The sequence below is a fragment of the Budorcas taxicolor genome, chromosome 8, assembly GCF_023091745.1.
Source record: "Budorcas taxicolor isolate Tak-1 chromosome 8, Takin1.1, whole genome shotgun sequence".
Taxonomy (NCBI): Eukaryota; Metazoa; Chordata; class Mammalia; order Artiodactyla; family Bovidae; genus Budorcas; species Budorcas taxicolor.
The window spans coordinates 3,844,094-3,868,109 of NC_068917.1; the positions used below are offsets into that span (position 1 = coordinate 3,844,094).

A 24,016-nucleotide genomic window follows, 5' to 3' on the forward strand; every position below is an offset into this window, starting at 1 on the left:
GTAGACGAGTTTATGCATGTTTCCACTCTTGCTTTGGCTGCTCTGAACTACTCTTAGGAAGTGGGTGAGTGGAAGCTGAATAATCTGAAGGAGGTTTTTAGATGATTCCAGGTAAGATGTGATGGCATCAGAAGAGATAAGATATAGGGAAAAGGATATTTCCTGAGGCTTTTGCTTTCCTACCTCTATTTGAAAATACTATTTTGACTCACATTTTTTAGAAGAAACTGAAGCCACCAGTTGGACTCTGCCATATGCCTACCTTGCTCCGGACTTAACAAAGGTTGTTCACGCCCTCTCTTGTCTCTCTCTTCCCGTCACTGTGGCGATACATTTTCCTCGAAGCACTAGCTGACCTGCACCGCCTCTGTCTGCCTGTGTAGGGTTTTCTTGATCAACTCTGTATTTTCCTGTTCCCATTATGGTTTCTTCTTTATACATCTTGACCTTGTGATATCATGTAAAAACACTAAATTACTATACCTTCCTAATGGTGGTACCATCCATCCCTGAAGTAATGATTTTACCTTAAAGTATATTTTATTTCATATAAGCATCAGCTTATTTTGGTTATTACTGTATCAGCTTTCTTTTGGTTATTATTGCACTTTTCCCTTTCAATTCTTTTCCGCTTATGTTTTAATGCGTACCGTATAATCAATACCTGCTTGGGTATTTTGGTAACCAAGTTCAAAATATTGTCCTGTTAATTAGAGTTATACACATCCAATATATTTAACATAATTGTCCTATTTGATGATATACCTACCAGTTAATACTGTGCCTTTTATTTGTCCAGTGTTTTGAACCACTTTGTCTGCTTTGCTGATTACTTTTCATTGATTCAGCTGTTTCTGCTGCCAGCTGTTTTTCCTCTTGGGTTTGGAAGTTGCACTCTCAAATTCTGTTCTTTCAGTGGGCTCTGACAAATGTACACAATCAATAGTAGTAAAATTCTAAAACTGATCAGTAATTTTACCCTTCCTTTGGGCATTACCTCCAACAACTCCCACTTCTGATACATACACTATTGGGACACATTTTCCCTCTTTTTCATTTGTGGGTTCCAGCGTCCTCCCGCTGATGGCTGTTCAACAGCTGGCTGCAATTCTGGTGCTCTCGCAGGAGGAAATAAGCGCACATCCTTCTGCTCTGCCATCTTGAACACGAAGCCTCTCTTTTGTGTGTGTGTGCTCTTTTAAAACTTTTATTCAGATATTAATAATTTTAATCTACCCACACTAAGCATTTTCTAGAGTCATTCTTTTATGCAATTTTGACCACACTGTAGGAAAATGAAAGCTGTAACAAAGGCACCACAATGATGTAAGATGTGAGTAATGTGGGGAGCTGGGGGGTGTGGTGGGTGGCAAATAGGAAACTCTCTGAACTACACTCACAGCTCTACTTTTTAACCAAAATACTCAACATCAGTCACAACAAATAGACCCATCCTGGAGGGAAAAATAGCAATATAATTCTATAGCCTTAATAATACTTTTTCCCTCTGAAACAGTCATTTCAATAATGAGAAATGCTGATATAAATGTATAAACCAGAAAATGTCAAGAAAATGCCTAAGTAGAGTATATATATGTGTGTGTGTTATGATGCACTTAAAAGATGTTGATTATGTAATGTTCATTAATAATTTACTTGATTACATTTGCGTGCTCAGTTGCTCAGATGTGTCCGACTCTTTGCAGCCCACAAGGCTCCTCTATCCATGAGATTTCCCACACAAGAATACTGGAGTGCGTTGCCATTTCCTTCTCCAGGGGATCTTCCCGACCCAGGGATCAAACCCAAGCCTGTTGCATTGGCGGGCAGATTCTTTACTGCTGAGCCGCCTGAGAAGCTCAAAGGTAAAGCAGACAGGATCCCAAATTGCACATATTTTGTATATGAACTATGTAAAAATGTATTAAGAAAACAAAATAAAAATGCTGAGTGTTGGCAGAGCATCCTGGTAAGTGGAAGGACCTGGGGGAGAGAGAGGTGATGTCAGGGCACATTTCCCTATAAGCTATCAGCGGACATTCAGTCCAAAGGGATGAAGACAGTGATTTTAGGAAAGTTATCCTCAAAGTTCACCAACCTTGATGTGCTTCAGCCTGAAGAGTGTCTCCACCATTTGTCCCTGCCTAATCTCCATCAACCTGTGATGGTACCTGCTGCCCCGCCGTAACAGACCACACAGCTTCTAGCCTCTTCTCGTCTCCCACAGTCTACATAAGATCTTCATTAAAGTCTGAAACACCAAAGAGTCAGAAATATCAAATTAAAGGTTTCACTCTGTTACTTAACAATGATTAAAACAGTGCTCAGAAATACACCTGAAAGCATCAGAGAAGACGAACATTGCATTCTGGTTTTTATTTCTCTCGAGTAGATTAGGAGAGTGTAGCACTAGAGAGTCCTCTTACAAGGAGCAGTTGTGTTTGGGGCAGAACCCGCAGGTGGTGGACTAGAAATGCCATCTACAAACCAAGGACACAGGCCCTCACGGACTCGGAAGGAGCAGACCACACCAACACCCTGATCCCTGACTTCCACGCTCCAGAACTCTCAGAAAGTAAATTCCTATTGTTTAAGCTGCTTAGGCTACGGTTGTGTCCCTGGAGCAGCCCCAGCCACACAATTAACACACACACCCCAAATGTAGTCCCATCCTTTCCTCCTACCTGACTGTCCACAACTGAGTGCTCAGTGTAAATGCTGTCTGGAGGAACTTCGTAATGCTTCCCAAGGCTTTTCTTCATTTCACTTATTTCAGCCTCCCACAAAATCACTCTCTCCAATCTTGCCCTGGAATTCGAATTTTAAAAACTGAATATAAAATATCAGAAATATCAGTAAATATATTGCTTGTATTTTTTTTAAGTTTCTTTCTTTTTGTTTTTTTGAGTTTGAGGTTATGCCTGTCAATGCCAGGTGAAAAGAATGCCACGTAACTCAAACCTAAAATGTACTTGTCTTATTAGAGCACATTTATCAGGCTTTAATTACCCAGATTTATCAGCTTGCCATTTAAATATATTTTAAGTGTAAGTATTCATATGGATTTAACAGGAATTAGCAAAACCTTCTAAACTATCCCATCCCTCAGGCTAACTAAAGCTTTATTTATTTTCTATCTCCAGTTTTTGACATCAAATTTGACAGAAAAATTCAATTTTCCTAAAAACTGCATACAAATTCAAATGCTTCACAGTTGAAGTATAGAAGATTGTATCTGCTAGACTCTCATTCTAACATACACTGTGCAGATATTCTAGAGGTGCCAAGATCAGCTTTGAGATGAGCTGGGGTCTGTTTCCACCAGTAAGTCACCAGGAGACACAGGTGACAGCCTGTACAGCCATTAGAGAGGCCTGAGTCAGCCCCGGGCAGCATGCAGGCTGAGGGATCACGTGCAGCCTTTTCAGACCCAAACCTATCCTCCATGATCACCTCATCTCAGAAATATACCTGGCAGTATCAGAAAAGACTAACATATTGCATTCTGGTTATTACTTCTCTCAAGAGTAGATAAGGACAAATACTAGGAAAGAATCCTGAGTGCAGGTGGGAAACATGCAACTATTATAATGAAGTTTATTTTCCAGGTTGCTTTATACATTAGAATGAAAAAAAAAAAAGGCATGACTCTACACATCTGTATACTTTACATTAAGACAATAAGAAGCTGAAGTTGAATGGTTCTATGAAGACCTACAAGACCATTTAGAACTAACACCCAAAAAAGATGTCCTTTTCATTATAGGGGACTGGAATGCAAAAGTAGGGAGTCAAGAAACACCTGGCGTAACAGGCACATTTGGCCTTGGAATGCGGAATGAAGCAGGGCAAAGGCTAATAGAGTTTTGCCAAAAGAACGCACTAATCATAGCAAACACCCTCTTCCAACAACACAAGAGAAGGCTCTACACATGGACACCAACACCGAAACCAGATTGATTATATTCTTTGCAGCCAAAGATGAAGAAGCTCTATACAGTCAGCAAAAACAAGACCGGGAGCTGACTGCGGCTTAGATCATGAACTCCTTATTGCCAAATGCAGACTTAAATTGAAGAAAGTGGGGAAAACCACTAGACCATTCAGGTATGACCTAAATCAAATTCCTCATGATTATACAGTGGAAGTGAGAAATAGATTTAAGGGACTAGATCTGATAGACAGAGTGCCTGATGAACTATGGAATGAGGTTAGTGACACTGTACAGGAGACAGGGATCAAGACCACCCCCATGGAAAAGAAATGCAAAAAAGCAAAATGGCTGTCTGAGGAAGCCTTACAAATAGCTGTGAAAAGAAGAGAAGTGAAAAGCAAAGGAGAAAAGGAAAGATACAAGCATCTGAATGCAGAGTTCCAAAGAATAGCAAGAAGAGATAAAAGAGCCTTCCTCAGTGATCAATGCAAAGAAATAGAGGAAAAGAACAGAATGGGAAAGACTAGAGATCTCTTCAAGAAAATTAGAGATACCAAGGGAACATTTCATGCAAAGATGGGCTCGATAAAGGACAGAAATAGTCTAGACCTAACAGAAGCAGAAGATATTAAGAAGAGGTGGCAAGAATACATAGAAGAACTGTACAAAACAGATCTTCATGACTCAGATAATCACAATGGTGTGATCACTCGCCTAGAGTCAGACATCCTGGAATGTGAAGTCAAGTGGACCTTAGAAAGCATCACTATGAAAAAAGCTAGTGGAGGTGATGGAATTCCAGTTGAGCTATTTCAAATCCTGAAAGATGATGCTGTGAAAGTGCTGCACTCAGTATGCCAGCAAATTTGGAAAACTCAGCAGTGGCCACAGGACTGCAAAAGGTCAGTTTTCATTCCAATCCCAAAGAAAGGCAATGCCAAAGAATGCTCAAACTACTGCATAATTGCACTCATCTCACATGCTAGTAAAGTAATGCTCAAAATTCTCCAAGGCAGGCTTCAGCAATATGTGAACCGTGAACTTCCAGATGTTCAAGCTGGTTTTAGAAATGGCAGAGGAACCAGAGATCAATTGGCCGACATCCACTGGATCATGGAAAAAGCAAGAGAGTTCCAGGAAAACATCTATTTCTGGTTTATTGACTATGCCAAAGCCTTTGACTGTGTGGATCACAATAAACTGTGGAAAATTCTTCAAGAGATGGGAATACCAGACCACCTGACCTGCCTCTTGAGATACTTATATGCAGATCGGGAAGCAACAGTTAGAACTGGACATGGAATGACAGACTGGTTCCAAATAGGAAAAGGAGTACATCAAAACTATATATTGTCACCCCGCTTATTTCACTTATATGCAGAGTACATCATGAGAAACGCTGGGCTGGAAGAAGCACAAGCTAGAATCAAGATCGCCAGGAGAAATATCAATAACCTCAGATATGCAGATGACACCACCCTTATGGCAGAAAGTGAAGAGGCGCTAAAAAGCCTCTTGATGAAAGTAAAAGAGAAGAGTGAAAAAGTTGGCTTAAAGCTCAACATTCAGAAAACGAAGACCATGGCATCTGGTCCCATCACTTCATGGGAAATAGATGGGGAAACAGTGGAAACAGTGTCAGACTTTATTTTTGGGGGCTCGAAAATCACTGCAGATGGTGATTGCAGCCATGAAATTAAAAGACACTTACTCCTTAGAAGGAAAGTTATGACAAACCTAGATAGCATGTTAAAAAACAGATACATTACTTTGCAAACAAAGGTCCGTTTAGTCAAGGCTATGGTTTTTCCAGTAGTCATGTATGGATGTGAGAGTTGGACTGTGAAGAAAGCTGAGTGCTGAAGAACTGATGCTTTTGAATTGTGGTGTTGGAGAAGACTCTTGAGAGTCCCTTGGACTGCAAGGAGATCCAACCAGTCCATCATAAAGGAGATCAGCCCTGGGTGTTCATTGGAAAGACTGATGCTGAAGCTAAAACTCCAGGACTTTGGCCACCTCATGAGAAGAGCTGAATCATTTGAAAAGACCTGATGCTGGCAAAGATTGAAGGCAGGAGGAGAAGAGGACAACAGAGGATGAGATGGCTGGATGGCATCACCAACTCAATGGACATGAGTTTGGGTATACTCCAGGAGTGATGCACAGCGAGGCCTGGTGTGCTGCGAATCATGGAGTCGCAAAGAGTAGACACGAGTGAGCCACTGACCTGAACTGAACTGAAGACAATAAAGGCACAGAAAAACTAAAATCATATTTCTTGAAAGTTATTCTAAAATGAGTCTAAGATGTTAGATAACTTGGCCTGACTAGGTTTTGATATTTTAGTGGCTATCCTTTATAAGTGGGTATCAACATTCACAAATTCCATTTTAAGCAAATTTGTATACTTGCCATTTCTAAAAAAAACAAATTTATAATTTGCACTTCTGAAGAAAAGGAAGAAAAAAAGTGATTACAATGAAGAAAATTACTGTAAAATATTGTATACTTATTAAAATATTCAATGATCCTCTCCTGAATGTCCCCCAGAAGTGCAGTACAATTAACTGGATGTGTCATAAAGAGGGAAAGAAGCCACATTGTCATAAATGAAAGCTGGAATTATAAAAATTGCTGAAACATTCATTGATTAAGGGCTTAACACCACAATTCAACTAGAAATACTCCACTGTTCATAATTTCTCCTCTGAGTCTTTATTGCTTTAGACAGGTTTCTTCTTCAAATTTTCCTTCTTTTTTTCAGAATTTGGGTCGTTATGAATAGTTTGCTTCTTTATCAAATCAGTAAAAATGCATAAAGCTGATATTTCCATTAAGTGAATATTGTGTCTAGATTGAAAATACATGAGAATTCTTGATAACAGGATGTCCACAGCACCCCAGAGCTGTCTGCATCAGTCAGCAGAGTCTCTTGCAGCAAGAACACTTGTGGGTGATAATGATCACCTCTCATCTCATTTTAATTTAAATCTCATTTTAAAATGATGAAATGAAAATATCAGGCACACCATATAATAATTAAGCTAACTTCAGTTCAGTTCAGTCGCTCAGTCATGTCTGACTCTTTGCGACCCCATGAACCGCAGGATGCCAGGCCTCCCTGTCCATCACCAACTCCCGGAGTTCACCCAAACCATGTCCATTGTGTCGGTGATGCCATCCAGCAAATGAACTGAACTGAATCCAGCTTGAAACCATAACTCCTAGAGGCCTGAAGAAAAGCTATTAGAAAACTAGAGCCTGAAAAGGCCAACAGCTGCTGTCACAACCAAGGAGACGATGGAAGGAAGGTGGAAGGAAGGATACATAGCCGGTGGAAGGAAGACACACAGAAGTGTCAGCAGGAAATCCTACCTTGCTCTAGAACATGAGAAACAAAGGAGCTCTAAAAGCTGTTTCCACTTTCAAGGAAGTAACTACCGTTCACTGCAAAACAGGTATGAACAGCTGTGGCCCGGCCAGCAGGGCGCTGAGACTGTGTGCGCAGCTCTCTGCAGGAAGCCCTCCTCGGCATGAGGTCCTCTCCTTGTCACTTAGCAGAGTGACATTGTCTCTGACTTTTAACCAGGAGCCCCAGGCTCTACTCATCTCTGCCCAAGCATTCCTTTCAAGTCTGGACACACAATATGTTGCCTGGCTGTTCGGTTCTCTACAGAGATCAGAGAAGAAGAAATGAGAATCAGTAATTAATAGGTGACCAGACCTCTTCTCGAGCTTCCCCTTCAGTAATCGTGTAAACTGTGTGACCAAACTACGTGAACAAGAGAACATCCAGAGGAAGATTCTGAGGCATCCTCAAGCCTGGAGGGGATGGCGACTGACGCCCCTCATCTCAGTGATTCACTGAGATGACTCCCCTCCTTCCCTTTATTTTATTTTATTTATTTATTTTTTAGGTGCTCAATGGTTTTTATTTTTTTAATTTAAATTTATATATTTATTTATTTTACTTTACAATATTGTATTGGTTTTGCCATACATTGACTTGAATCCATCACGGGTGTACATGTGTTCCCCATCCTGAACCCCTCTCCCACCTCCCTCCCCATCCCATCCCTCTGGGTCATCCCAGTGCAGCAGCCCTGAGCACCCTGTAACATGTATCGAACCTGGACTAGGGATTCGTTTCACATATGATAATTTACATGTTTCAGTGCCATTCAGCCGAGCAGGATCTCAGAGGTGTTTCCAGCAGATACTCAGCCCGCTGAGTATCTCAGATGGCTGGCATCCTGATTAAAAGCACCTTTCCTTTCTACCGACATTTGTGAGAATGTAATTGATTTTTAAGCTGTGAGTAGCAGGACACCACATAAAATAACAGCTGGAGATAAAAAGAGGAAAATGCATGGTCCCTGCTGTGAGGGAGCGACAATTTAGGAGAAAGAGGCCAATACATCACAACTGACCCACCAAGTACTGCAGTGCGGCATGAGCCCGGGAGAAAGGGACAAGTCCAATCAGGGGTGGGGGGAAGAGGGGCAGGCATGCCTCAGGCGAGCTGCTGCACAGAAGCTCTGGGGGCATGGGATGGAGGGCCCAAGATTACGGGACAGTACAGGGGGACACAGCCCTAGGGAGAGGCGCGTGAGGGGTACTGTCGGGTGAGAGTAGCAGGAAGCGCACCTGAAGAGGCGAGGGCAAAGCCCACACACGCTGGTCCGTGCGCAACAGCCCAGAAGGGAGAGCGAGTGAGGGTGAGGTTATCAGCCTGAATGTCAGCTGCAGCATACGAGGGAGCCCCAAGGTCAGGTTCCAAGAAGAACTTTGTGACCATCCAAGGAAGATGCGGACACTTCGAGACCAGGACGTCACTGAGGACGTGAGGATGGGGGCGGGGGGGGGGATGCATTTCAGACCCAGAGGAGTCAGAATTAGACCCCAAGAACTAGGGCCCCAGAATGAGGGCCCCGAGGCAGAGGGGCCCACCGCACACACAGTTCTCCAAGCACAGAACTGGCCAGCAAACAAGTCCCAGTGACAACTAACTGGTCCGTGCAGCCAGCGGCCTCCCTGCTGGGACGTGCGACTATCCCGGCCTTCCCAGCACAATGTACTGAGCTGCACACTCACACTGCCTTGTATTTCTCCATGGATTTTTGCCACTTTGTGCAGTTCGTTTGCCACGTCGCGGGTCTCTCTATCTGCCCTGGGGGGCCTTCTGTGCTCCTGCTTTCGCTGTAGAAACTTTTCCACACTTTCAGCCCTTCTCTCCACAGCCCCTAAATCAAACTTGTAAAGAGAGGAAAAGAAGGCGTGCCTTGAAAGTGATGTGATAAAAACAATTCAGCCATCCAGGCAGCCACTGCTACCACTGACATACGGCTGTCGAGATTGAATATCCCTTGCTACGAGCTTCATTCTGAACACGGGGTGCTCTGGGTCACAGCCCCATCACTAACCACATTTTGGGAGATCAGAAGTCCCCCTCCTGGGGCAGCAGCAAGCAGAGTCCCCTGGAAAATGTTCCTGTAGGAGGGGTTGGGCACCCCACAGGCAAGGGGCCGACCCCAGTGCGTTTTCTCTGTCTACAGAAGAGAGGTGCTCCCCTGTATACTCTTAAGAGAGGGGTAAAAAATTAACAAAAGATTTTTCTGCTATTTTAAAATTTATTTTTATTGTTATCATAGTTGCTCTTATATTTAATTCCAGTGGCTTTTATGTCTCTCTTGTAACAGAATCAAAGACCCTTGTGTGTGTTCTAAGTCACTTCAGTCACGTCCAACTCTGTGCAACCTCATGGACTGTAGCCCGCCAGGCTCCTCTGTCCGCGGGATTCTCCAGGCAAGAACCTGGAGTGGGTTGTCATGCCCTCCTCCAGGGGACCCTCCCAACCCAGGGATGGAACCCATGTCTCTTACGTCTCCTGCATTGGCAGGCGGGTTCTTTACCACTAGTGCCACCTGGAAAGCCCCCAAAGACCCTTAGTATTAGCTAAATATATCTAAGTCCTGACTGTATTTTTTACTGAAGTATAGTTGATTTATAATATCATGTTAGTTTCAGTTGTACAAGACAGTAATTCAGTGTTTTTGAAGACTCTACTCCATTATGGGTTATTACAAGACCGTGACTAAAATCCCCTGTGCTGTAGAGCAGGTCCTTGCTGGCTACCTGATATACAGTATTAACAGTTTATTAATCCCAAGCTCCCAGTTTGCCCCTCCCCACCTTCCCTCTTCCCTTTGGTAACCATAAGCTTGTTTCCTATGTCTGTGTGACCATTTCTGTTCCCCATGTACACTAGTTTGTACGACTATTTAGATTTCACACATAAGTGAGATCATAGAGTATATGTCTTTCTCTGACTTGTTTCACCAGAGAATATTAAGATTAGTGAAGTAAGTTAGATTTCTTGATGGTCAATCTTCTGTGAATTGTAGCGCTTCCTTTGCTTTTTTCTGTGCTTTTTGTTTTCAGTTTTATCAAGAAAAAATTGACATATAACACTGTACACATTTAAGGTGAAAAAAACACGATAATTTGATACAGGTATATATAGCAAAATGATGACCATAATAAGGTTAGTTAATAAAACCATTACCTCCCAAGTTATCTTTTTTCCCTTTTGTGGTGAGAACATTTAAAGTTGGACTGGAAAGGTGTCATTTTAAATATGTACTCTGATAACAAAAGGGAACCAAAAATCCTATTGAACACTAAAACAGTCAAGTTTGTATAACTCTTATCCTTAAAGGAATGCATCTAATAAAAAACAAACTAAGTGACTCACAGAAAAAACCATGCAGGTAACTTCTCCATTTCCCTTAGCTTTGCAACAAGAAGTAGAAACATAATTGCCATGTTTTCTGAACAACCAAAGGACCGAGGACTGAAGGAGGATGAACACTCTCCAGGACCATTCTTGCCTGCAGCAGGGAAAATAAAATTATTTTCAGTTCTGCATAATGAAGACAGGAGTGCCTACTTCTTGATAAAACATATTCATCGCTATCTAATCTATATGCCTCTGGTTCTTTAATAGAGTATGTAACAAAAATAATCAAGATGAAAGTATAAGATAAAACATTGCAGAAGAACTAAAGAAGTACACTAGAGAACAAAAAGATAAAAAGTAATAACCACGCACACAGGTGCAATTTAACATGCAACTTTTTAAAGCAACACAAATCAGTTAGGAAGAGGATTATTTGGTAAATAACGCTAGTTTCACTGTGGCAGCAGATGGGGTGAATCAGTTTCTCTATCATGTAAAAATCTCTTATAAATATATTTTAAAGGTTTTTCTTGGCAAAATAAATGGAATAAAATAAAACTATGTTTCTGAGCAGGAGGAGATAATCTAAGTTAAAAGATAATGGGAAAAGCTCACCTGAGAATTCTAATATGTGTCACACCCCAAAATCAGAAACATCAATATATGACAAGAAAGCAGACATCAAAATAAAAAAGATCATCAAGTTACTTAAAATAAATATGCATAACTCATATAACCCCGGGTTAAGGTTTCAACACAAAAATAATTTCTGCAAATTAAAACAAAAGTCATAAAAGAAAAAAAAAGCTTTCTGAAAAAGAGATAAAGAAGTCAAAAGCTCTCCTCAGCTATCATCAATCACTGTAACTCCAGCCCCACACTGTCTGGGCATCACAACCTGGTCCATGGAAGGGCTCCCTCTGCCTGCATCCGTCAGAACTCAGAGCACACATGGCGGGTGGGGCAGGGGAGAAGTCGAGGACCAAGGTCCTTTCTCTCTGGTCTATCTCGGAACCACTGGACTTCACGCTCAACTGAAAATCCTAGAATGGAGGCTGAAGATTAAAAAGTCAAGACATAGTCATGACTGCACAGTATAACTCAAGGAAACAAGAATACAGAGATGCTTCATCCAAAACATGTGTGAAAATTACCTTGTTGGTGTGGCCATTCTTCACCCAGCTCGTCAGTTCTGCCTTTAAGCTCTCTTCACACTTTCTAGCATCCATCTTCCTAATGACTACTTTATTCTCAAAATAAAATGAATTTATTTTATTCCTCTGGACACAACTCCTTGAAAAGGAATGCCACAAAATTCAGTAAAAGCATGCAAGAAAATCCAAGTGCTTCTCGACAATATGTCTCATGAACAGAATTGCAAGTGTCTTGCAAACAGGGGGCAAACTATCTCCCCATTGTTCCTGGTGTGTAAACCTAATGGGATGGTGAACCCTTACAAAAGAATGTGCAGCAAAGCCAACAGGGAGCTGAACACAGATGGGCAGAGAGAAGAAAGGGGCATGAGAGGAGAGAAAGGCAAGAATAGAAACCCAGGACCCGGCACACAGTGCGGGAGATGGAAGGGTGGTCCCATCCCAGAAAGCAGAAGAGGAAGCAAGCTCAGGAGTTGAGGGGCTTTCCACCCCAGTTGCGGGAAAACACAGACTGTGAGCAGGAAGGCTGTTAGAGGAGGAGCAATCTTATTTTGTAAAGAATCCACTGGTGATTTTCAAAGATCAGATGCAGACGATTAGGAAGGGTGATAGCTCATCTCTGTGAATGGCAGTTACCATCCACTAAAATCAATTCAAAAACAATTGCTAAATTACTGTTTACCTGAGCTCTGAGACAACTTTTCCAGAATTCAAACATGGTAGGTATCATAAAGCTGGACCATCTCTTGAGGTGAAAGGGTAAGATTGGAAGGGAATCCAAACTTTTCAATCTACATTTAAAATAAAATGGAAAAATTTAATATTCTTTCTGTTTCATCTGAAGTTTTATCCTTTGCTTCAGAGTCACTATCGTGAACCCAGACACTGAAACTATCCCTGATCTAAAATGCTTGATGGAAACAGTACTAACCAAGAGTGTCCCTGATTTACTAAGAAAAGGGAAAAACCCAAAAGCCCACCACAAAGTTCCTATACAAAGTTCTGAGACCCTGCAGCTGGGCCAGTTCTCTATAAGCGTAGAGGTGAGGGGGTGTCTAAAAGATCTGCAAATTCGGTTCAGACAAGAACACACAGGCTCCACCCTGGCACCAGAAGTGTGATTTCACTATAAATATGGCTCCTGGCTTTTGAGCACCAGCCTGAAAGGGGCAAGTCTGACTTTCTCAAGTCCTAAGATCACTTGGAAGGACTGATGCTAAAGCTGAAACTCCAATACTTTGGCCACCTCATGTGAAGAGTTGACTCATTGGAAAAGACCCTGATGCTGGGAGGGATTGGAGGCAGGAGGAGAAGGGAACGACAGAGGATGAGATGGCTGGATGGCATCACCGACTCGATGGACGTGAGTCTGAGTGAACTCCAGGAGTTGGTGATGGACAGGGGGGCCTGGTGTGCTGCAATTCATGGGGTCACAGAGTCGGACACAATTGAGCGACTGAACTGAACTGTACTGAAGATCACTGGAAGGTCACTTTCACAACACTCAAGGAAACTTCTCCCCAGGTACTGACTCAGTTCTGCTTTAAGCCCTCTGGATATCCATGTCATTCATTTTTCCTCAGATATTTTAAAATATAGATTTTAAAATCCTGTTCCCCAAAAGCTTGTATTGCAGTAAATTCTGTTGGATTCACCCACTATTGCTACAAATCCACTGCCTGTGAAACTATGATCCCTGAAATGCTGGCAGATTTCTTTCAAAAGAAAAGGCTGGGGTGGGGTGGGGTGGTTTATGAATAGGCTTCCTCAAGGTTTCTCATTGGAAAGGTTATGTCTTCAAGAAGGGGCTATGTACACAGATTTCTCCAAAGTTATTTGACAGTAGGGAATGAGTTTTAATAAACAGCTACTAAGTTGTGAAACTCAGGGCTAAAAAATAAAGCCACTTCAAATAATACAGTTGAAAAAAATTGTTAGGCTGGAAAATACAGCCAAGTTTGAATCAGAAGATCTAATTCTAATTCCACCTCTAAATGCTGGTTCCTTATCTACAACGTAGGATCCAAGTATCTCTCTTGCCACCTTACAGACTGCAGTAAAAGCAAATAAGGCAAATACCTTAGCACAAGGTTTTGGACTTTTTAAACTAGGAGATAAGTAAGACCTGAAGAGCTAATGCCCAGCACAGTGACTACAGACAACAAAGCTGAATTATGAACACCAATGTGCTGAGGATGTGTGTGCTCAGTTAGTCATATCTGACTCTTTGCACCCCACGGACTGTGGCCCACCAGGCTTCTCTGTCCATGAGATTTCCTAGGCAAGGATGTTGGAGTGGGTTGCCACGTCCTCCTCCAGGGGATCTTTCTGACTCAGGATCAAACCTGCACTGGCAGGAAGGTTCTTTACCCCTGAGCCAGCTGGGGAGCCCAAACATGCTGGGACTAGATCTGAACTGTCCCACCACGAAAAAAGAAAAGGATTAGGACTCAGACGCAACACAGGTGGCCCTCATACTGCAAAATGAACATACCAAGTCAACATGCTGTGCCCCGGAAACTTACACAAGGTTTTATGCCAAACGTACTTCAATTAAAATAATCGGGCTTTGACTGAGGCTGTAAAAATCAACAGAATGTAGGTGAGTGCCTGGGCTACAGTTCAGCATCTCAACCTGAGCAGTGAAGTTGCTGAACAGAAAAAATTGCTTTTCGCCAAATAGCATTTGAATATCTTGCTTTGAAATGTTAGCATTTGTTCTGTTATTATTACCACGTAAAAGTGGCAATTTGCAGTGCACAGGGTGGGTCTCAAAGAGTCAGACGTGACTAGGCGACTGAACAACAACAATATCTTGCCCAAATAAAATAAATACAAGAACTATCACAATTTTTAAGATATAATTGTTCTGGTTTGGTCACTAGAATGCATTGTTTCTTGGGGCTCTTAGCCTCTTACAGAAGCCTGCATGCCCTTATTTCCACCATGGAGAGACGTACTGCCTTTGCCGTCAGAACAAAGCTATACAACACACGGCACAAGCCTAGGAAAACACACAGCACGTGACCGATGCCTCGACTGTCCATGTACCTGATGAATGATCAACTTACAGGTCTTCATTTTTAATCAATTTAACAACTCTGTGGCCAAAAGCTGGGCCACACCATTCCATTCAGCTGGTGTTCACTGTGTGACAACTAATGAGCCAGCCCAGGGAGACAAGGAAGAGAGATAAAAGGCCACAGGCTCCCACCCTCCTTCATTTATGAGCACACAGCATCACATCACGATGGTGCTTCAGCAAATCGCATTGTCCCCACCCCCGCAGGTGACGGGAAGCCCAGTTCCACAGGCAGCAGAAAGATGGGCAGCCCCTCCCACACTTGCTGGGGCTGACACCCCCGTCCCAACAGCTGTCTCCGAGTGGCCAGATAGCTGGTGACAAGGTTGGACTCCACCCTGTGCCAGAAATGAGCCTCACATGGAGGCAGGCCCTCGAGCTACTCAGCCTTTCCTTCTAGAGCCCCATGTGAGAGCAGAGCCACAGCAGACACCTATGGCGACAGCTCTTCTGTTCCTGTGGCCGCACCACCCAACCTCCTCACGCCCACCTGAGGTCTGCTACACAAGATCAGGGTCATCTCCTTGTTCAGGGAGGCTGCCATGCCATTCACCACTGATGCTTTAGGAAACACTCCATGTGAACACACGCTACACACACAACGGTCAACATACACATTCAATGCCATCCAAGTGGGTCCCTATTGCAAAGGAGACTCACGCAGCAGCATGACCTTTGCAGGAGTCACGTGGGGTTAGAGTAGCTGGATCCGCTTCCCAGCCAGCCATTAATAGCCACTGAGAGAGCAGACAGGCACTTGGAGCAAGATGCCAACCTCACCAAGTTCTCCCAATCCCTGTGCTCGCTGCCACCTAAAGACAGTCTGCCCTGAACCATCTACACAGAACGGAGGACTGTGTAAATGCTGCACTGAGACGCCTGGTGACAAGGTGGAAAGAGAAGAGGAGAAGAGATGGACACAGAGAAAGGGGGCTTGTTATCCATGTGCGGGTTATCACCACTACTCCAGTTTTGGGGTGTGAGTTAGGTCACAGGAATTTCACCCACATTTCAGTTTTCTTTAGATGTAAATGGAGCCGTTGCCACACAAAAAAGAAAGTCCCGTAATGAAATCCTGTTGGAAAATTACCACACTGAACTAATTTCATTGCTTTTAGAAGCTACTGCGTCACAGCCCAAAGGCCGTAACATGCTTCTCACTCAGTCCCTCATTCACGCATCTGTCCACCAGTCTGTTCAGAACACAGCAATGAAGCTGCAGGCTCTGGGGTCATCCATCTGAGACTGCACCCCAGTCCCACCCCTTCCTCGGCAGTACAGGTTCTCTCTGCCCTACCTCCCTTGCTTGTCAAACGGGAGTATAAGTAAGGCATCCATCCAATTGTTGCAAAGGTTAAAAGAGGCAAGATACATAAAATCCTTAGAACCCAAAGAATGTGCTCACTCTGGGTGTCTATATTCATGTAACAAACATTTCAATCCAGTTAGTTACAAACCACAAGGGCAGAAAATCTGTCTGCAAGGAATTATTCCAGTAAGAAGACAAGCTCTTAAGGAACTTCAGCAGCAAGCCAACCACGACTGCTGTCGGACAGGAAATACAGACCAGGTGCTTGGAGAGAAGACTCCCTCCAGCTAAGCAGGTCACAGAGGATTCTGAAGAGATTTCCCATGAGAAGAGCCATCCAAGAGGAACAGGGTCTAGATGGCTGGTACGGTGCATCTGTGGTGCAACACTCCAGTTTACAGATAAACCATGAGCGCGTCCAGTAAAATCCACCAACTGGATGCGCAGCACTTGGGGCTGGGTCCTGGAAGACCTCAGAAGCCGGACCAAGGAGCTGTGCCTTTGGCTGTTTGCAAGAGAAAGCCATCAGAGGCTCAGCAGGATCAGAATTATCCTATTTATTTACCTAAGTTAGGTTTCGGATCCAGATACGTCATTCAGGCAGAACTTGGAACTACTCCCTATGACATCAACTATTGTAACTAAAGAAAACTGCATGTGGCTTAAAAACTGTCAGACTACAAGGCTTCACCTGACAACAGAATTTAGAGTATCTTTAACTTGTTCAGTCTTGGAAGGAAGGAAAACTATTGCCTAATTATCACTTTGAGAGGCAACCAAAGCTTTAATGGGCCATGTTCAGAATAGAATGGAAAAGGAAAATTAAGAAATCTTTCCCTACTCAAACCCCAGAGCCCCAAATGAGGTCTCCTTAAAACTTCCACCTTACTGATTTACTACCAAAACATCACACTGTGATTGCTACATCAGTGAAAAGCATCTTTTCCTTGTCTAACCTAATTCACAGTGATCAAATTCTCACATGTATGAGACACTGTCCACACAAAGTTGCAGCGGCACTAAGAGAAGAGACAGTGTCCAAAAAGGTGGACATGGGTGCTGAGAAGAAGGAACATGGGCAAACATAACATCTAAGAATAAAGAAAAATCAACCCAAAAAACTTCAGGTCAAAGTGTTCAGTCATTTTTAAGCTTTGCAGAGACATACACCATTAAGGAACAGATAAAAACTGGGAAGTTATTCTTCTTACTTTTAAAACTCAGATTAAATATCTGTTAAAAGTACTGATTCTGTAATTCTGATGAGGACCACCCAGGCAGCTCTGCAATGTCAGATAAATAATAGCCGTTGCTCAGAACAAACATGGCGGAAGCATCACTCACGTGGTCTGTTGTCAACGCAGCACACAGGTGAAAATGGTCAAAGGAAATGTCATGATTGCTCACTGACCATATGCATTTCTCTAAATCATTGAATCTCTCTTCATCGAGCACTGGAAGTGAAGAGCAAGAATTTCCCAATGAATGGACACATAATGATGGGATAACTTGAAAGGAAGAGACAAAATTCCTATGATGTGTCAAACCTACCAAGTCTCACTTTACATGACTCCTTCATCAGCAAGCAGTTTTTGTGGGAACTGGCATGGCAGCTGGCATTTCTGTAGAAGCAATACTTTTTTCAATCATACTGTCTGCTTGTTTTCAGTACCGTTTTACAGATTGTAGCCATGTTAAAATTTAAATTACGTATTACTTATGCGGAACATGGAACCACTTCCTGAAATATCAAGTACTTCAAAATACAGAAAATTGCATGTGCCTTAAAACCTGTACATAAATGAATAGGCCCCGGAGCCAGACGACCTAAGATGGAATCCCAGCCTCCTTACCATGGGCTGAGACTCTTTGTTGAATCACAAAATCTCTCTGTGCCTCATTTTTCATATTTAAAAGGAAATAATAATAGCAGTCAGAAAAACTATCTAACAGCAGCAATTAAAATAATAAATCGTAAGAGTTTTTGGCCATCTAAGACAAATCAACATATGCAAAGTACTTAGAAAGGCACTTGGCAAATCTGAGTCTTTGCTAAAATTGTTGTTAGTGGGCAAGGATGTAGCACAAGGGAAAAATGATATGGGGCTTTCAGCTAATAAGGCTTCCCTAAACATCTGCAAACTGGGACAACACAAGAAGTCTCAAGGTCCATGGCAAACTGCATCCTTCTGTGTGTGTGTCTATCACTCAATCAAAGCGTCTGACTCTGCGACCCCACAAACTGTAGCCCACCAGGTTCCTCTGTCCATGGGATTCTCCAGGCAAGAATACTGGAGTGGGTAGCCTATCCTTTCTCCAGGGGATCCTCCTGATCCAGGGATCGACACTGGGTCTCTTGCACTGCAGACAGATTCTTTACTGTCTGAGCCACCAGGGAGCCACTATGCTATTTTAATTTTATTTCTTTGCAAAAGGACAAAGAAAAAGAAAAATAAATCAATCACTTCTGGTGAGCCTTTTTTGAGATACAGGGGAAATTTCCTGCTCAACCGAAGATCTGGCTGGGGGAACCCTTGGTTTTTTCCTTTATAGAGTGTGGCCTTGCTCAGCACCTGCCAGGAGGGGTGAGTTTATCCCCTGAATATTCAGAGATAAGGTAAGAGATTCAACAGGTGGTTATGGAACTTTCCAGAACACATGTAGAAAAGATAACATTCAAACATTCAAAACAGATAAGTATTCTATCTAGACTGAAGCTCAGGCCTACTCAAGTCAGATGCTCTGGGTTGCTGATGGTGGTGGAAAGGGCCAGGAAGGGGCAGTGGATAATGATGAGGAGATGCTCCTAGATTTCTGCTCCAATTTCCTCACCAAAACAGTGGACCTATTAAAGACAAAAATGCTCCATTAAAACTGAGCAGGAGGTCTGAAAGATGTCTTTCCAAAAGAAACAAACAGATGGCCAATAGTTACATGAAACGATGCTCAACTTTACCCACCATTGAGAAATGAAAATCAAAACCACATGCGATATCACTCACACCTGTCAGAACAGCCACCACCAGAAAGAACACAAATCAAATCTGTTGGCTGGAGGCTTCCCTGGTGGCTCAGTGGTAAAGAATCTACCTGCCAATCCAGGAGACACAGACAGGTTCAATCCCTGATCCAGGAAGATCCCACAAGCCACGGCTCAACTAAGCCTGCACACCACAGCAATTAAGGCTGTGCTCTAGAGACCAGGAGCTGCAACTACTGAGCCCACGTGCCACAATGACGCCCTCACAGCCCAGAGCCCAGGCTGCACAGGAGAAGCCGCTGCAGTGAGAAGCCTGGGCACCACGACTAGAGAGAAGCCCCCGCTTGCCGCAACTAGAGGAGAGCCCGTGCAGCAGTGAAGACCCAGCACAGTCCAAAGGTGAAAACACAAAATAAACAAAAGCATGGTGAAAAGCACCCTGAACGTCCATTACTCAGAGACTAAGTAAACACATGAAAAAAAACTTTGTTGGTGAGGGTATGGCGAAACAGGAGCCCTTGTACACTGTTAGTGGGAATGTGAGATGGTTACAACCATTCAGAACAGTACCAGAGGCTCCTCAGTAAGCTAAAAATAGAACTGCCATATGATCCAGCAATTCCACTCCTGTGTATTTATCCAAAGAGAACGAAAGGATATATGCATCCCCCATGTTTACTGCAGCACCATGTATAACAGCCAAGATAGGAAGCAACCTAAGTGTTCACTGAAGGATGAATGTATGGATAATGAAACTGTAGTATGTATACACAGAATGGAATATTATCTAACTATGAAAAAGAATGAAATCTTCCCATCTGTGATCATGGGAGGATGTCAAGGGCATTATGCTAAGAGAAATAAATCAATAAGTCAGACATAAAAAGACAAACAATGATTTCACATGTGAAATCTTAAAACACACACACACACAAACAAGCTCAAATACATAGAGAACACATATGTAGTTGCAAGAAGTGTGTGTGGTAGAAGTTGGTGAATGGCTTTTGTTTGTTGTTTTAGTTTAGATTAAATTACTTTAGATTATTTAGATTAAATAAATTAAATAACTTTCCAGTTGATTTAAAAACAGCAGATGAAAATAAGACCTGGAAGCTTGAATCACCATCATACATGGTTTCGTATTTGCCAACCATGCCAAGTTTACATAAACACTGACAAATTCAGCCAACACAAAATCCTAACACACATCCTAATTAATTCTTTTAATTCCCACAACCAATCCATCAATAATTCCTCTGTATCTTACTTTCCAAAATATCTTTCAAATCTAAGCATTTTCTCCACTTCCACGGCCCCCAGGTCATCCACAATATCCTCCCGGCTGACCTCCCAGTTCCCTGGGCCCACCCCTGCACCCTTCACGTCATAGCCAATAGATGTGTCTCGAGGATGAACTCAATCAGGCCATGCCCCCAGTTACATTTTCTCAGTATGTTCCCACTACATGTGGAACAAAATACAAATTCCTGAACAGGGCGAACATGGTGTTGGGGGTTACCACCCCCACCAACCGGCTCTCCAGCCTCGTTCCAGCCCCTGTTCCTTCATGCACTTACTTCTCTCCATACACACTGGACTTCGCTTTGTTGCTTGACCACAAATTTCCTATCCCAGAGCTTCCACATACACTGTTCCCTCTGGTTAGAATGCTCTGACCCACTTTTGGACTTGCAGAATTCAGCTCAGTGTCACCCACTGGAAGACCCTTCCCACCAGCACTGCAGAGCTGTCCTCAGGCTGCACCCATCCCCTACCTGGCCATCATCACAGTCAGACAGGCTGGCCCTTCTCGCCACCATATGCTGGGAAGTGGGCTGCCACAGGCACACATATGCTCAGCTGTCTGACCCCTTTGGCCCAGTGAGTCTGTGGCTCACACCTGTGCATTCCCCCACCCACAGTGCCTGGCATTGTGGAGACACTGCTTCTATACTTGCTGAATTCACGAATGTCCTTTGACCCGATAAAGCAAATGGAACTAGATTTAAGGAAGATTCTCAGAAGTGGTGTCAACTTATAAAATATAAGTTTGCATCTATTTTTTGCCCTCCAAATGTGAATTTCTGAGCCCTGAGGACGCCCAGGAACAACAATACCTGCTATCTGTCAGCCATGGAGCTGCCAGCACTCCCTATGGTGAGCAAGGAAATAAGGATGTGAATAATCAAATCACAGGACACAAGTTTTAGTTAAAAACTAAACATGCTGAGAGTTATGTTTCGTTTGGTGGGAATTTTTAGGGCTTCAAGCCCAGGAGACAGTGTCTCAAGTGACCCTGAGAGAACTGCTCTGAGGAGACAGGGAGGGGAGGGGAGGGTGTGAAGTCAGGTAATATAGAAACTTGCAACAGGGGGCAGGCAGTCTGAAAAATCAAAAGATTATTGCTAATTAGGGAACACGTGCTGTAGTCCATGGGGTCGCAAAGAGTCAAACATGACTGAGTCACTGAACCGAACTGAACTGAGGGAAGATGAGATATCTCATTAAGGAATTGCACTTTTCTGTGTGTGGGAAGACGCAAGAGTCTGGGCTCCCTGAAATCACCCCTTTCTTATGCATCTCAGCTATCTGGGGCCACTGCCCTGTGATTTGATTATTCACCTCCTTAGTTCCTCGTTCACCATAGGCAGTGGTGGCAGCTCCAAGGCTGCCAGATGGCACGCACTGTTCTTCCTGGGCGCCCTCGGGGCTCAGAAAGTCACATTTGGAGGGCCAAAACAGCTGAAGGCTGTGACTCCTTTGTCTATGATATGGCAGGAAATACTTCATCTCACAGTGGTTTCCTTTAAACAGATTGCACTGACACCTGGCAATCAACTGGAAAGGGCTTACTATCACAGTTATTAGATAATTTTTAAAAATTCCCTTGCCCATTTGGTTTGGAGGCTCAGATGGTAAAGAACCTGCCTGCAATGCAGGAGGCACAAGAAACCCGAGTTCAATCCCAGGGTCAGGAAGATCCCCTGGAATAGGGAATGGCTACCGACTCCAGTATTCTTCCCGGGAGAATTCTATTTATTACAGACTTTCCAGGTGGCACAATGGTGAAGAATCCACCTGCCAGTACAGGAGGCATAAGAGACACGGGTTTGATCCCTGATTGGGAAAATCCCCTGGAGGAGAGCGCGGCAACCCACTCCAGTATTCTTGCCTAAGAAATCCTATGGACAGAGGAGCCTGGCAGGCCGTAGTCCATTGAGTGGCAAAGAGTCAGACATGACTGAGAGACTGACCACACACAGTCAGATAACACACCACTCAGCTGAGTGGTGGCCTTACAGTCTGTACACATGGCACTCTTTCCTGACTCTGCCAGAAGAGCCATCAGTCTCCAAAGACCTCCAGCTTTACCCTTACACAAACTGGGGAAGCTGAGGTACCCCATGTCACTTCATTTCAGAGCTTGGAAATGAGAGTACAGTTCAAGGCTGCTACTGCTAAGTTGCTGCTAAGTCACTTCAGTCGTGTCCGACTCTGTGCAACCCCATAGATGGCAGCCCACCAGGCTCCCCTGTCCCTGAGATTCTCCAGGCAAGAACACTGGAGTGGGTTGCCATTTCCTTCTCCAATGCGTGAAAGTGAAGTCACTCAGTCGTGTCTGACCCTCAGCGACCCCATGGACCGCAGCCTTCCATGCTCCTCCGTCCATGGGATTTTCCAGGCAAGAGTACTGGAGTGGGGTGCCATTGCCTTCTCTGACAGGTCAAGGCACTGGAGTGCAAAGACAAAGCTGTTGGATGTTTGGCAAATGTGAATATTCAAGGCCTTCAAGATGCAATGTATACAGATTGAGCAGAAATAAACACAAGAAGTCAGCTTCAAACAAATCAAAAGTACAGCCTTCTTGGTGGCTCCTAGTTCACACAAGAGTTAAGTGAAATACAGGCTTTTATCATCATTTCCCCTTTAAGCCAAAAGCCCCTTAGAGCAGAATTCTTCTATAATGCTGTAAGCCTCTCTGAATAAATACTCTTACTCTGCTATAAAAACGTTCTCAGCACCCTTCATTTGCCCTATAAATGTCTGTTTTCCATCCTGCTCTCTCTGCCCTGGGAAACTGAGCCACAGAGGCTACTTCAAAAGGGTTCCAGGGTTCTCTGGGTCCATCGGATTTGGACAAATGAGAGCCTGGGCAAGAGACCTGAAGGGAATGAGGATGAGGTCTCAGTGCCACCAGCTGCCTTCCTGGCAGGTTGCCCTGAGCCAGCTGTGCCCCCCTGCCCGCCCGCCCCCGCCCCCCACCACCCTGACTAAGGCAGCTGTCCTCCCCAAGCGGCCAGCACACACAGAACCTCCCTGTGGGCCTCAAGGACCGCGTCGTTGCCTTGTCCCCTTAGACCAAGGGGTGGGCTCCTTGCCCGGCATTCCTGCACTAACCCCCCAGTGGCCCCTCCCCCCTATACACACAGCTTTGGAAAATGCTCTTCTGGCACTGTTCTGTTTGGAGTATGTCGTTGGTTTCCTGCTGGGATCACAAGTGAAAAGATACTCATGTAACTGACATCCTTGCTAGAGGCCTAATTCTTTGTTTAGGGATCAAAGACTGGATTTTGGAAGCTCTGCCCAGGAACACCTATGTACTGGTGGTTCTGCTCCCCCGAAACTGTGGTCACCACAGACAGCTCCTCTGCCCTCCAGTAGCCCACAGACACAGATGCCCGGCCCTAAGCCAGAACAGGAAAACGATGGTTCATGGAGAAGCCGGTGTCCCCCGCCACCCAACAGAAACTCCACACAGACGACAACGCCCTGAAGCAGCAAACATCTTCAGTGTAGCGCTGACGCAACCAGGAA

General features: G+C 43.8%; 1 protein-coding gene across 1 annotated transcript in view; it reads right to left on the reverse strand.

Moving 5' to 3' along the window:
- DDX60 (DExD/H-box helicase 60) overlaps positions 1-24,016 on the reverse strand; it is a 55,501-nt gene that overhangs the window by 14,584 nt on the left and 16,901 nt on the right. Inside the window, 4 exon segments of the mRNA XM_052645225.1 lie at positions 2,099-2,171; positions 8,505-9,187; positions 11,828-11,966; positions 18,954-19,063. Of these exon segments, the coding sequence (XP_052501185.1) occupies positions 2,099-2,171; positions 8,505-9,187; positions 11,828-11,966; positions 18,954-19,063 (1,005 nt within the window).